The sequence below is a fragment of the Psittacula echo genome, assembly GCF_963264785.1.
Source record: "Psittacula echo genome assembly, chromosome: 7".
NCBI lineage: Eukaryota > Metazoa > Chordata > Aves > Psittaciformes > Psittacidae > Psittacula > Psittacula echo.
Genome location: NC_137740.1, coordinates 48,592,125 through 48,608,119, shown reverse-complemented (window position 1 = coordinate 48,608,119; position 15,995 = coordinate 48,592,125). Strand labels below are relative to the sequence as shown.

Below are 15,995 nucleotides of genomic sequence, written 5' to 3'. Positions count from 1 at the left end.
AATTTTATCTCAAACACTGACTTGTAAATGCAAAAATAAGCTTGCTTGCAATGTGAACACTAAACAGACCACGTGTAAAGAAAACTAAGGAGGCTCTGGTCCAATACAAATTGAGGAATTCCTTATGGTAAGCTACCTGCTTGTTTTCCAAAATGACAGGGATAAGCTTTGAATATTTGTTAATCACTACAGACCCAGTGACTTCAATGAAGAAATGCAAACTGCAGATGAAACAATGAGCTGTTGCAGATCTCAGAAACACTCATTTATGAAGACTACCAAAGACTATAAATATGGGGAAAGCAACAGCTTCAAGAAAAGGTGAACATGCACAACCAGACTGACATTGCCTGTGCTCTCTCCATTTACACCGTTTTATTTTGAGGAGTGAGCGAAGTCATTAGGAAAAGTTCCAGAGATACTCTTATTAGCAAAGTACCTCACAAATACCTCATTGTGAAGCAACAGAAAACATTTCTTAAATTAAAAAGTTCCATTTCAATGTATCTTCGTGAGCTAAATAAGAACAGATACCCTTCTTTCACTTGAAAAATATAAGATTTTGCACACCTTCAGACTGAACTACGCAGGCTATGATTTTCATCTTATGGCATAGTGAAGACTTAGAAAAATGTCAAAGCAAGTCATCATAATTCCTGTGGCCCTCTGTACATATATATATATACATAAAGTTAAAACTAATAGGTACTGGCATGCAATTAACTACCCAGAACTGAAAGAGTTTATAGCATTTTTCTTGGCTTGGTTTTCACAATTACCATTTTCTCTCTCTCTTGAATTTGAAGTGTTATTTTCTTCTTTCATTAATCTCTTCTGTTAAACTGTCTCTGGTGGTATATTTTTACTTCACATTCACTTTCAGGCTCTTTCACACTCTCCCTGCTCATTCTCATTACCCCCTTAAGCAACTCATTCTATTTCCTTGTTCACAGATACATCCTTAGCCTTCCGTCCAACACTTTTTTTTTTCTCCTTACCAAACTACCATTCTCTTTCCAGCTTCTACTTCACATACCAAATAAGTGCACAACATAAAACCTGATGAAACGCGTTTACTCATCACTGATTAGAAGATGACAGACTGAAATAAGGTGGGGTTTGGGTCTGGGGTGGTTGCTTTTTTATTTTATTTTCTGTGTATGCATTAATTTGCTTGGGTTTTGTTTGGTTTGTTGGGGATTTTTTGTTTGTTTGTTTTTAAATCTGTAGCTCAGAAAACAGTAGACGCTATAAAAAGGTCTATTTTTTAAGGCAACTTCACAGTGAAGCAACAGAACAGAAGCTCACAGTTTCTTTAGATGTTATTGCACATCTTGCAGTCAGAAGACTGAACTGAGTGAGTAAAGTGCGGCGTATCTCAAAGTATATTGTGTGCAATTGTGATAACTTAAAAACACCTGTTCAGATCTACAGTGGTAACATCCAGCTCACAATTTAAAAGTATCTGTATCTTATTAAACTTTCACATTTTTGCCAGACACCAGATCATATTCGTAAAGCCTTCTGAGTGAGACACTCAGTGATTAATCCTCTGTTCAAATCTGCAATGAAATCTGAGAACAGACTGTAAACCTGTTACCTATGAGGTGTTATACATTGTATTTTCACTGTTTTATAAAATCTTAGAAAGTATATTTATACATCAGCTATTTCTGAACCTCTTGTAGAGATGACAGCTTTGAGAAGATTTCTGTGAGCTTCCACAAGTCAGAACAATAGAATTGCTGAGGGCACATCTACCACTGGTGCAGAGACCTAAGCCCCATTTTCTCAACCAGCAGCACTTTGACAAGATGTTGCCATAAGCATGAACACCCCACAGAAAAACCCAAATTGAGTAACAAAGCCCAAAACACAAAAATCCCTCTTACTTTTTGCAAAGATATCAACAGGTGATCCGTCAGGCAAGAGCCAAGGCCAGCCTTTGAACTGCCAAGCAGGACCCTGTACAAACACTGCCACCACACGATCCCTATGAACACACAAAGAGATGGACACGTTGATGGCCTTCAACATTTAAATTACACACTCTCTTAAACAGACAATATACTATAGCATAATTTCTTACTTTAGTAACAGCAGTATAGCACATTTAACTACCATACCTCCTGCACAGCTGTTAAGAAAAATTAATGTGACTTTTCTAGACTTACAGCTCCATCCCTTTGCAGAATGCAGCTCGGTTTCTCATGTTGCATTTATAAGAGGTCAAATGTTTATTTCTGGTCATTACTACTTGAGTCTTAAAAACTGCTCCAACATTTTTGAGGTAATCTTCTATGAACATGATGTATGAACAGATGTATCAATTTAAAAGCCTTTATTCTGAATACTGTGAACTACTTCTCTAAAAATTTATTAGAAGAGACAGCTGCTAAATTTCTGCAAAGGGCATCACTTATTGTAAGAGTATGTAACTGTTACCTGCTGTCTAAGAAAATAAATCTGTGATGAAAATGAAGCTTTTATATTAAAAAAAATTCAAAACACACACCTTTAAGAAAAAAATGACCTCCCATATAGGATCTATCTTTTTCTCGAACATTTACATCATGCAACCATGGTCCCTAGCTACTACAATAAATGGTCACCTCCCCAACCCCCTCATTTAACTCATCATAAAATCTACCAAATTTCAAATGGAAAAGAATGATGAAGGTGGAGTTTAGGGTTTTTTTGTTTGGTTTTGGGATTTATTTTTTTTTAAGACAGACTAAAGGTTTGCCATTTAAAATGATGTTGCAGGCTTTGTAATGGCTAACAGAAAAAAAACCTATCCCAAAAAACCTCCAAACAGAACAGCAGCAACATGTTAATTTCTAGATATTTATACCTAATTCTCCCTTGGATAAAATCAAGCTGAAAACCCACACCACTTCATCTCTTTGGTCAGAAGCACTTTAGGAACCATTATAGACAGATCTTAAACTGTTTAATGATCAAACCTTTAAGTGCTGTCTGCCCTTTAGAATTTCAAAACCATGGATTTCTAATAAGTTCAAGCTCTCAATACAGAGAACAATTAATTCAGGAATGGACCTTTCCAAAGTATTCCTCGCTATTAAAATCTAATTTGGAAGTTACAAACCCACCAAAAATGTCATAAGGCATGTCCAAAATCTTCATACTTGGCAGGAAGAAGTAAAAAATGTTACCTAATTCATTACGTCGAATAACAAAATATTTTTTCCAGAATTTTCCCACTCAAAGAGAAAAACATTTTTATAGCATTGAAGAATTGGCTACAGACAAAATAGTCTGCTTCTAGTTTTTTTTTAAAAAAGCTACTTATGATTCCCTTTCCCCAACTGGGGCTCTCCCTTCAGAAAGAGATTCCACCATTGAATCCAATTCAATGAATCTGATTCAATACTGAAATCGAAGTTCAGCCTTTACTGTCTGATGCATTTTCTTCCTTGAACTATTAAAAAAGTTAAAATGTCAGATGCTGAAGGCCTGCAAACATATCTTCCCAACAGATTCTTATTCAGAAAGCAGACAAGAAAAGGAGGATTTTTCCTCTCAGTTCACATTTCAGCAAATTACATACTACAGTATCACAAACTAGAAGTTAATGTAAACATTTTGGGTAGCATGGTTTAGTATGAGGTGTCCATGCCCATGGCAAGGGGGTTGGAACTAGATGATCTTAAGGTCCTTTCCAACCCTAACTATTCCATGATTCGGTTCCTATTTAAATTTCTGGCACATTTCCAAGCAAACTTAATAAAATTAGTTGTGCTAGTCATACTGCTAAAATATGAAGTGTTGCAATTTCTCTAAGTTTAGTTTCATATTATTTTAACCTGAAGAAAAGACTCATATACAGTTAAGAGACAAATTATATTATATTATATATTATAATGCATTCTTATATCCATATATTCACTTTTTAGTAAATTTAGTAGTGTTATATTGGTCCCCCTGAATTCTCTTGAATTCAGGGTTAAGAAATTTTGTAAAAGGGAAATTTATTTTACCAGTCTTGTGGCATAAGTTTCAGAGGTTGGTCTACTACTCGATAAGGTACAGTAACGCTGACTGTAGTTCCCCCAGGCTGTATCTGGTCCTTCCTTCTCTGTATTAGAGTTTCATTCTCTCGCTGACAGCCTTGTTTTTTCTTTTCATCTGATGGTACAAACCTTGGGGAATAAAGAAACAGTCAGTAGACAAAAGCAATTTATTTGATGTATTCAGCAGAAAAAGCAACATGTTTATCAGAACTTTGCATTATTGGCAAAGGTCACTGAAGCCGTCACATTTTCACTATGCCAAGTCTCCATCATTGCACATTCAGAACAACAAACACAATAATATTTCATATGCCAAGACTGTAAAATCAGTCATACTAAAAGTTCTTCTGCTCCTCAAAACTACGTCTGACCTGTTCTTACACATCTGGGGTACTCCCTGCAGACCTTAACCAATAAATTTGCAAATAATCAGCTAGATTACAACCTGCTAAATGGCCATAACTCATTCTTTTTTAGTGATCAAGGGTAACATGGGAAAGCTTTGGCACTAAGAAACAATTGATTCCAGGAGCAGATTTTGGAGTTCTTGCTCTTGGAACACCAGAATTATATTTTCTCAAGAAAGACAGGGGTTTTGGACAAAAAGGTTTTTCAGTGAGGTTTTATTTTTTTTGGATGATGGTGATTTTAGGTTATCAATCACTCATTTGTTTACTAAGATGCACGATACTACAATGCTGGATCTACTATTTTTCTCTAAATAGCTTCTCTGGTAGTTAAGTGCTCAGAAAATAAGGATAACATGATCCTCATGTCTAATGTAATCTCCGTATGACAAAAAGAAATGCTGAAAATGCAAAACCCCCCCAAATGAATTATGGATCTTTTATCTTTCAGCACTCGACTTAAAAAAACAAATGCAATTCCATTTCAAGAGTCACTTTTTTATTGCAATAGTAAAATAAAATACACAGAACAGTTCTCAAAATTGGCATCATAAATGTGAGAGTAGCGTAAACCTTTTTAGTGATGAATCTGTGGATTTAATCAAAAGGAAAGATAACAAAATCATGCATTTTATAGAACTAAAACTATGTCACAGACAGATAAGAAGATAAAGTGAACCACCTACTAGACTAGCAGAAGAGCAGGACTCAGACCCATGTTGTCCTAAAACTCTATGCCGAACTACCCAGCTGCACTACTAACAGTGTTTGCCACTGACATTTAATTTCCAAAACTGCTGATACAAAGAAACACTATGTTTCACTTAACTGCAAAAGTCACCAGTATTGCTGCTACATTTTAAAAGCACAATACATAATTGGTAAGATTTCTCTTCATTATAGTACAGATGGTGCTCCTTAAAAGTTTACTACATTTTTCAGTTAAGCTGTTTGCACCATTTCTATTTGTTCTTTTCAACCTATTTCTATTTGAATACTAAAAACCAATTTGAATGTGCTTGAACAGGCAGACCACACTTCCTATCGCTGGAAAAGGAGATGAAAGGAATGAAAAATTAAATATGAAAAAAAATGTGCATTATTCAGAGAACTCAAAAATAGTTGTTTTTGCCAGCATTTCTTGAGGAAAACCCCAAGCAAACATGTTTTAAGGCAGCACTTGGAAACTGTTGATAAATTTTCAAGCAAAACTATTTTCCTTTCCTAATGAAAATAAACAAATGAAGCCCCCTTATAGTCTTCATGATTAACAAGTCTTTCAAAAACAGAAAGTCATAACCAACTTGAGGCACAAGCCCAAATGCGTACAGCTGCACTGGAAAATTTAAACAAAACAAAACCAACAAACAACCTGCAAATGACTATAAATTGCACATTAAAGTTGGCTAGCACTGTAAATACAGAAAAAGCATTACAAATGCTAGAGGATAAGCTATCACTTATATTATGTTTCTCTGTGTAGTACATGTATAACACCACCATTATAGAGAAAATACAGACAAAAAGGCTTGTACAGGATACACTGGGGAAAGTACACTTCGGCCACCTAGAATATTATTTAAGAAAACATTAAAAAATACTTTTAAAAGCAAAGTCACTTCACCAGTACTTGAAGTAATCAGAAAACAGCTCTACTTTGGTAGAAGCTACCAAACATGGCATCAGAATTAAGCATTTCTAGTCAAGCAAGTTGCTAATTTAAAAACCCAAGTGAGGTGCAACTCTAATCATGAACATGCATAATGGCCCGCCCTGCCAGCATGTTGCAGGCTTTGCTTTGGCAATAACAACTGATATGAAACTGTATTTTGTAACTTAAAATAAGGATTTGCTTGGTGGTGTTGAGCTTTTTTAAGAAAACCATTCATAAATCTCTCCTCAGCAATCACAACCAGCAAATTTGGGCTGGAAAATGGATTTTATTTTTTTCTTTTCCATAACTTTAAAAGTTACAAACACCCTAACTTTCTCCTAACCACCTTCTACCCAAGTGGCAAGGTCTATAAGAAAAGCCCAGATCACTTAAAATGGCAGAGAGCTAGAGAAGAATCATGTTCTTTATTACCTGTCCCATGCACTAAATGAGAACAAAGTCTTACAGAATATGTAAATAAAAACCAAACAGCCATACATGCATTACTGTGATAACTGAATATTCATCTGAATGAACAACAGCCTAAAAGGTCACATTTTAAATTTAATTCGTAAATGTGAGGAAGCAAACACATTTTAAATGGAAACAGGAAACCTAGCCATGCCTGCCATGTTAGACAAGAAGCAACGCTGCTATTCTACAGAACCTAACAATTTCACCACTCTACATGAGACCCCTCAAATTTGGCTGAAACAGGCATTCCCAAGTCTACTTCTACCTTTAAATATTTCTATGTTTACAAATTCATTTCAACAGTAGTTGATTCAGGGTTTCTCTCCATTTCACCTAGGAAGCACGTTATAGCCATTAAGGCACCATTCAGTTGTGCCTTGGCTATGTACCTTCTACACAACAGTTTCAGTTTTATTTACTGTAAAAATCTAAATGGTTCTGAGCACATTTCTTAAGGACAGAACATGAAATACCTTATCTGAATTTTCTGAAGAAAAAAATCAATAAGCAGATTCACATGGAACAGTAGAGAAGATGACTATCATAATGAAGGCATTGAAAGAAATGCTTACGTCTAGGCACACGCACAGAATACACAAATAAATGACAGTTTAAAGAAAGTTTATGAACTATATGCTTGCATTTCTGGGAACCACCAATACAGTAAGCATAATAAAAGTCATGTGCTCAGAAATTGAGAATCAATAAAATTGCTGTATTATTACAAATATAATCATGGCTTGCTCCATCACTACCTAAACATAGAAGTCAAGCTTAAAAAAATCTGAGCATTAAAGAAAACACCAAAAAACTCATCTTCTCTTGGGAATTATTTGCCACAATGCTATATTGGATGGCTTAACTATGCAATTGTACTTGACACCTTTTTAATCACCCAAATCACTAGAAATGTATTCTGAAACCCAGCTGTGCGGGAGCTTACTTTTTTAATGACTTCTCATATTACTATTTCCTAGTAAAAAAAAAAAATAATTCCGTAACTACTTAGAATCCATTTTTATACCCCAACTAAGAAACTAATAGCACTCAAATCTCTTGCTGTTAATTGACAAAATCATTATCCACATAAAACCTGGTGCACTCTCTCACTTTACAAAGACAGCAGGTCCCTTTCCTAAGGTAACAGGCAAGCGATTGAATAAAATCAAATTATGGGAGATAACTAGTAAGATACTAAGCGCTGAACTCCCCGAGTTACTCATGCCTAGGCTCTAAACTCACATCAATTGCTAGCAATAACTTTGAAACACTTTTACGGAACTCAGGTCAGCACTTTCTGTCCCCTAACTCAGGTATAGTGAAAGACGCAGCAAAAGAGAATAAGGCAACTCCAACACTGGACAGTAACAGAGATCACTGTAATACCCATAGGGTTGTGTTTAGAACTAGGGCTTATTTTTACTGTAATGTAACAAAAATATTGAGAGGGCTGTATCAAAAGCTTCATACACCTGTTTTTGCAAGAGAACAAAGCTTCTTTCTGTAATACAGCATCCCTGAATCTATCAGATAGTTTGTTCAATATCAAAGCTGCATAAATCTGAGTGATTTGCCCGGCCACATATGGTGAAGCACATCATGACTGAAAGCATCATTATAATATAAATACATAATCATCATCTAACCATTTACATCTGCCTGATATAATTCCTGCCTCACTTTTGTTCCATGGAAAGAAGAAGCCTTGCCTGATAAGCCTAACTTATATACTCAAATACTTCATCTGGAAAGCCAGATTTTACACAGTAATTATGATATCTACTGTTGAATTCAGATAGTGATAAAATAATAAAGTGTATTATATGAAATATTTTAAGAGGATTCACAATACACTACAAGATACTCCAGTTCTAATTTTAAAAGACATTATATCTTTTTAATATTTTAGAAAAATCTCCATTTTTATCCTGTACTTTGCTGACTAGAAAAACAGCCTTTAAAAAAATGGCTATCAAGAATATTAAGAATATTTGCATATTATATAGCATACTAAGTGTACATGTTACAATTATATACAAATGTCCTCTTACAAAATCTAAGTTGCAACAAATATATCCAACAGACAAATCGGGTATCTAAAAAAAAAAAAATTATCTTAAACCAGCAACATGCTTCCACTTTATCATTATATACATATACATACATTTCATTCTATTCATGATAGCTTTTCTGTGTTCCATATCTTCTATTTCAAAAGAAAGCATAACATTAGTGATGAATTAAAGATGCCAAGCATCATACATATGACACCTAAACTTAGCATGGAAAACAACCCCAACATACTACAAAGCTAAGAAAAAGGTTACTAAAACTGTTGGTATAATTAATAGGCTTCTTTTAGTCCTTGACAATTGAATTTAATGCCATAATACCGGATGAAGACCATCCTGTTTATTTTACAACAAACATCCTAAAATTTCGGCCACTGATATCCCAAGTGACAATGTGTTGCAGTGCAGTTACTTATAAAAACAAAATCCAGCATCCTAGACAAAAAACCTATACTGACAGACAAGAATTCCCAGCTATTACTCTAAGCTTTGATTTTAAATTATAATCTCTCACTATAATTTCAGCTAACTTGGTTCCTTATTTTGTTTAAAAAAACCCAACCAACCAAAAACCATTTAAATGGAGGGAATAACAAAAGTTGGTTTTATTTATGAAACCCAAAAGTTCTTTATTAACACACACTTCACAGAACTGTGCTGCCCTGGGTATCAGGCATGGGAGAACAGGTTGGCCTGTAAACAGCCCATGTCACGTGTATCAAAGCTTCTATGCAATCCTGGGGTCCTCATTCTCCCAGGGTTCTCCTACATTTCTTTGCAGTCTCCACTGCAATGGCTTACTCTTCGAGCTCCAAAAATCCCTTCTCCTTGTGCTGTATCACTGATCTTCTTTGATGGCTAATAAAAGCAATCTGATTACCTCTAGAAATACAAGAAATTCAAATCTACCTGCATCTTCCTCAGCCCGGGTAAGGCAGAGAATATTAATTTAGGTGTGCCTTTTCTATGTGGACAATATTTCCTTATGCCAAAACTTGCGGCAATGACATGTATCTTCCAAATCTCTACTCTTCCGTCAAATTTAGCTGAGAGTGGGGAATAGGTTAAAGGCAGCAGTGACTTAGAGGCATAAATTAGGTAACTCTTCTTTCCTTGGAAAACCATCACGTATCTATCAATCACACTCGACATCCAAACTAGTTCTAAACTCTGCATATCTGAACAGTAAAAACAAACCCTGTAGCCATTCTACAAAGTATCTCAACAAATTTGAATGAAAAAAACCAGACAAACACAACCAATCCCCCCAAAACCTACAGGCCAGGTGGCATATTTATGAGAAGAAAGCTAAAACTGCCATGGCTAAATTAACATTTTGCTCTTCTGCTATTGCACTTCACATTCACTAACATACCTTTTTCACTGTGTCTTTCGTACTTGCTAACTACACCAGTGTTTCCTTCTCAGAACCCTTAAACTTCATTTTTTTTTCTGGATCATGTTCTTTGCACTCTATCAGCCTCCTCTTTGGGCAGGTCTTTGAGAAGTTAAGTGTAACTCTGCCTCAGTGGAGCTGAAAACACTGCAGGCCTCTTAGCACAGAGATGCTTAGACATGAAATATAGGTGCTTTATTCCATTATAACTATTCCTATATCAAAAAGTCACAAATTACATTAAATGTAAAATCCAGGGCTTGTAGTTGTGAATTTTTTGTACTTAAGCATAAAATCCCACATAAACAAGCAACATCCTCCATAGAATCATAGAATAGTTAGGGTTGGAAAGGACCTTAAGAACATCTAGTTCCAACCCCCCTGCCATGGGCAGGGACACCTCACACTAAACCATGTCACCCAAGGCTCTGTCCAGCCTGGCCTTGAACACCGCCAGGGATGGAGCATTCACAACTTCCTTGGGCAACCCATTCCAGTGCCTCACCACCCTCATAGTAAAGAACTTCTTCCTTATATCCAATCTACCTTATATCAAATCTAAACTTCCCCCACTTAAGATTTAACCTGTTACTCCTTGTCCTGTCAGTACAGTTCCTAATGAAGAGTCCATCCCCAGCACCCTTGTAGGCCCCCTTCAGATACTGGAAGGCTGCTAGGAGGTCTCCACGCAGCCTTCTCTTCTCCAGGCTGAACAGCCCCAACTTCCTCAGCCTCTCTTCATATGGGAGGTGCTCCAGTCCCCTGATCATCCTCGTGGCCCTCCTCTGGACTTGTTCCAACAGTTCCATGTCCTTCTTATGTTGAGGACACCAGAATCGCACACAATACTCCAAGTGAGATCTCACGAGAGCAGAGTAGAGGGGCAGGATCACCTTCTTCGACCTGCTGGTCACACTCCTTTTGATGCAGCCTAGCACACAGTTGGCTTTCTGAGCTGTAGCCGGCTCATGCACTCAGTTTCTCATCAACCAAAACCCCCAAGTCCTTCTCTGCAGGCTGCTCTGAATCTCTTCTCTGCCCAACCTGTAGCTGTGCCTGGGATTGCTCCCACCCAGGTGTAGGACCTTGGTAAACTTCATCAGGTTGGCATCAGCCCACCTCACAAGCGTGTCGAGGTCCCTCTGGATGGCATCCCTTCCCTCCGGCGTATCAACTGAACCACACAGCTTGGTGTCATCGGCAAACTTGCTGAGGGCGCACTCAATCCCACTGTCCATGTCACCGACAAAGATGAACAAGACCGGTCCCAACGCCGATCCCTGAGGGACGCCACTTGTTACCGGTCTCTAGCTGGACAATGACCACAACTCTTAAGTGCAGCCATCCAGCCAGTCCTTCATCAACAGAGTGGTCATCTATCAAATTGATGTCTCTCCAGTTTAGAGACAAGAATGTGGTGTGGGACAGTGTCGAATGCTCTGCACAAGTCCAGGTAGATGACGTCAACTGCTCTGCCCCTGTCCATCAGTTCCGTAGCCCCATTATAGAAGGCCACCAAATTGGTCAGGCAGGATTTCCCCTTAGTGAAGCCATGCTGGCCGTCACCAACCACCTTGTTGTTTTTCATGTGTCTTAGCATGCCTTCCAGGAGAATCTGCTGCAAGAGTTTGCCAGGCACAGAGGTGAGACTGACTGGTCTGTAATTCCCCGGGTCATCCATTTTCCCCTTCTTGAAAATGGGGGTTATATTTCCCTTTTTCCAGTCATCGGGAACTTCACCTGACTGCCATGATTTTTCAAATATGATGGCCAGTGGCTTAGCAACTTCATTCGCCAGCTCCTTCAGGACCCATGGATGGATTTCATCAGGTCCCATGGACTTGTGAACGTGAAGGTTCTTAAGATGGTCTCGAACCAGATCCTCTCCTACAGTGGGCCTAGGGTCCTCATTCTCACAGTCCCTGCACCTGCCTTCCATCAACACAATTACATCAGTCCAGTAACCGCTTGCACATTAAACTATAACGTTAAGAGCCAGCCTTCTCTTCCATTAAATATTTCAGAAGAGGCACTAACAGTCCAGTATGCTTACTGCATTCTTTGATGATGCAGCAGCAATCTAGGAATTAGAAATAGCTGGAGCTTGGAAGACAGTGGCATGTCACCGCATAGTTTTAAAGAATTCTAGGGCAACTCAGACAAAGCTGTAGCAGCACAATAAGGACAGCCTCTTTTTTTGGTGAAAAAAAAAAGCCGTGTGTGGCCTCATAAAGGACAAGCAAAACGCTGAAGGTGAAATAAAGACTCCATTTTCTTATCGTACCATTGTAGACAGTTTGTAAAGTGCATTTCTCTGTGAAAATGATTCCTGTTTCAGGAAAATTAAGTGGTAATAACTGACACATAATAACTACTCTAAATACCATCATCTGCTGGACAAGCAGAAATATATTTTTTGGGCAGCGTGGTGAGTGTTGTTTTTTGTTTGTTTTTACCATAATAGCGAATTCTGTCTTACCATGAAGTAATTTGCAGTGTTGATTGCATTCAGCCATAATGAAGTAAATCTCAGAAACATGTATGCGATCCAACAAACAAATTTTAGCAACTTGTTAATATTTCCCTGCATGAATTTACATAAATACTCGATGGCAATGCTTTATTCTTATTTTTGTTGTATGCAAGCTTAAAAAAATCCTTTATTTACACAACCAGCTGACCTGCGCAGCTGATACTGACATTTATCTAAAACAGAGACCAGCCTCTGGTTGTCTTTATATAAACTGTGGTCATTTGCCAAAACCTTTTCTGAGCTCCACAGCAGACTGTCCTTGCTCATCTTCTCGAAGCCTTCTTCCAGTGTAAGGGTTTGACAACTGGTGTGTGCATAAATACTACATAAGAGAAAAGCACTGTGGACATTAGAAATGGTACTGTAAGACTTTCTTCTCGATCTGCCCACTTAGCTCATAGGTCACAACTGTGCAAAACCTCTGAAAATAAGTTTTTGCTTTTTTCCTACTATTCAAGAGGCTTTAATTAGTTTTATCCTTTACTAGGTTGTCAAGAGACAGCAGATACAGATACTCCCTCCTGCTTAATTACTAATTTGGTACTAGTACATCTTTATATTTGAAAACAGTTTTTATAAAGTATATTCTAATCAGCTACTTACTTCAGATCTTGCAGAAGGTCCTTGGCATTAAGCATCGTTATTAAAGAGGTCGTGGCTGCTGGAATAATGATTATAGGAGTTCGTGATCCTGTAGACATAACAGAGTTACATTTAGCTGGTTTTGGTGTGGGGTTTCTTTGTTGTTTTTGTGTGTGTGTTTTGGGGTTTTGACCATTTTTTTTGTGGTTTTGATCACTGGTATCTCATCCTGCGCCCCTCTCCCTTGGTTCTGGTGTTTTTTTTTCATTAAAGGAACCGTACATAAAAATAAAACACTTGCTTAACAGATCAACATCATGGAAAAATACTCATAAAAAACTGTACTAAATATTTTCAAACCTTAAGGTTTTCATCGACCACAAATATTGCTGACCTCTATCAGGAGTCTATAAATGTGGGCAGGACCCATATTTAGTGAAACAGAATGCTGTCTGCATCCTACAGATTGTTTATGTTGCGGCTTGTGGTTCCAAGCAAGAGATAGAGTGGGCGCAATTCACATGAAAATTAAAAGGATCATTTAACTAAAATTGACTCACCTTTTTTCTGGTTTGGAGGTGGTCTTGCTTGAGAAACTGAGGGAAAACAAACAGAAAAGATAGCAGAATAATTAATACAAATGGCATCATAAGGCAAAACTTATACGTTTTTAGTTGCAGGAGTGAACAGAGGAGAGTCACACTATTGTCATTAGATCATTTTCATAGAAAACAAACAGCTTTTGACCATGTTACAACAATTGATTCAATCTATCCTAATTTTACGCTGAAACTTGTCATCCCTCTCCATCCTGAACCCAGGACATCCTCAAAAAGTCAGGGCGCTACAACACTGACAAAAATTGCCAGCAATCTTAAAAAAAAAAACCTGCTTGTAGATCTTAAGTTCAGTAGTGCTGAACCAACAGGAGGACTGTTTCACAACAAACTAATCTTTACAGACCTTCAGGTTTTCATTAGTAGTTATTATTGCACATGACATCTGCAGGATTCAGCGATCCATAACGCATATAGAAGTTGCAACAATCAAAAGCTGATTGTTGAACTCCCCAGGAAAACCTCAAACCACCAAGCAAAATCAGACAAACAATACAGGCCAGATAAAAACCACAGAATTCTCCCCTACACCCTGCCAATAAAACATTCCCACTTCAGTCTTCCAAGTTGTGACCTCCTCAATACAGGAGATAATTCAGTCCCAAGCTGGAACAGCCATCTATTTTTCTTCACTTCAGTGTTACTACTGAACAACCTGGCTTTCTCCAAAGAAACATTTTACAGTTAAGTTTTCAGGAGTCCTAACTTGAGAAAAGAATTTTCATGCTGGATAATTATCATCATACCTGTTTATCCTAATTCACACAAAAAAATATCACAAAATGGTGAGTAGTAGGAAGACTGATGCAGACTAACTCCAGTCTCAACTGCTACTATGCATGAGAAATTTAATTAATTGACTTCCAATCTTGTAGCACCAACGTGCTCATGTTTATTTATGACCAACTGTTTCCGAAACTTCCTAGAACAGTATAAATATTCAAAATACATAGTTGCCATTGTTGAAATATTGAGACCATATCCTTAATTATCTTTTCCTGACACTGTCAAATGCACAGACAGAATTGGCAACACTACATTGAACTACATGAACTTTACCTACTCAATGACTTTTTTTTTTTTTTTTTTTTAATCTAGGTATCTCCTTGATCTAAAGAAGTTCCTGAAATACATGGACAGCATTAGCTGCCCTAAGGAGGAATCGGAGGAGGAAGGAAAAGGCATCTGGAAGAAATTTGACTGCTTTGTACTTCGATACTGCAGAAAGGTGCAGAAAAAATAATCTTAAAATGAAATCACATCTTGGATATTTTTTCACATCAGTATCTCCAACTGTTCTGTCCAATTCAAGTAATGCTTCTGATGTGCAAAGCACCCTTTTTTAAACTGTGTTTTTAAAAGTTTCAAACCCAATTTTTCTTTGAATGAAACAGTATATACTTTTTTGCAGACTATACTTCGTTACTCTCTCTTCAACTTACAATATAGAGGCGAGATAATAGACTAGACTGGCCTTACTGAAGGGCAGTATCAGTATAACCTATATAATTTACATATTTCTGTCAGTTAATGCCCATGAAGTCACAGCTAGCAGTAGGAACCTGTGACAAGTCAGTGAGATTTCTATCTTTGCCACTTCTACCCTTTTCATACTGCTGTCTGTCAACTTCCATTTGCATGATTATGCTCAACAGGGCTAGTAAGATAAGTATGACAGGCAGCGTGACCTTTCTAGTACCAAAATAACCAAACAGAAGAATCTGTGCACAACAGCATTTAGGTATGCTGAGAGTATGCAATATTAGCATTGATTTTTGGGGAAGAATAATTTTTGCAATACTAACTCTTAAAATTAAGTCCTACTAATAAATCTCAGGCAACACCCTGAAAGGATTTAGTAGTCCTAACAAGAATATGGAGTACTCCAGCAGTACTTCTATGACAAGTATATCCATTTTAAAAGGCAGCTTTGTTGCCAAAAGCCCCAAAGTGCCCCCTTTCCAATACCTTCATAACATCATCTTGTTCTTAAACAACACCCTTCACTTGAGACTTCCTTCCACCCAACCAGAAACTCTCATAGTATGTTAAGTGCAGATATGCACATAGCTGTTTGGAAACATGAATCCTCTAATATACTGTCTGCACTCTTACACTCTTTAAAAAACTCATCACACTATCTTGGAATCTCAATTTGAGATTCAATCCGACATATAAAACCGACTTGGTAGCTAAAGTTTTCCAACTAGGAATTAAAAAGTCAGC

General features: G+C 37.3%; 1 protein-coding gene across 1 annotated transcript in view; it reads right to left on the bottom strand.

Moving 5' to 3' along the window:
* Window positions 1-15,995, bottom strand: part of CDC73 (cell division cycle 73) — a 115,985-nt gene that overhangs the window by 10,174 nt on the left and 89,816 nt on the right. Inside the window, exons 12-15 of the mRNA XM_080622340.1 lie at window positions 13,713-13,748; window positions 13,174-13,261; window positions 4,002-4,163; window positions 1,893-1,993 (exon numbers count right to left, since the gene is read on the bottom strand). Coding sequence (XP_080478466.1) covers window positions 1,893-1,993; window positions 4,002-4,163; window positions 13,174-13,261; window positions 13,713-13,748 — 387 coding nt within the window. The remainder of the gene's footprint in view (window positions 1-1,892; window positions 1,994-4,001; window positions 4,164-13,173; window positions 13,262-13,712; window positions 13,749-15,995) is intronic.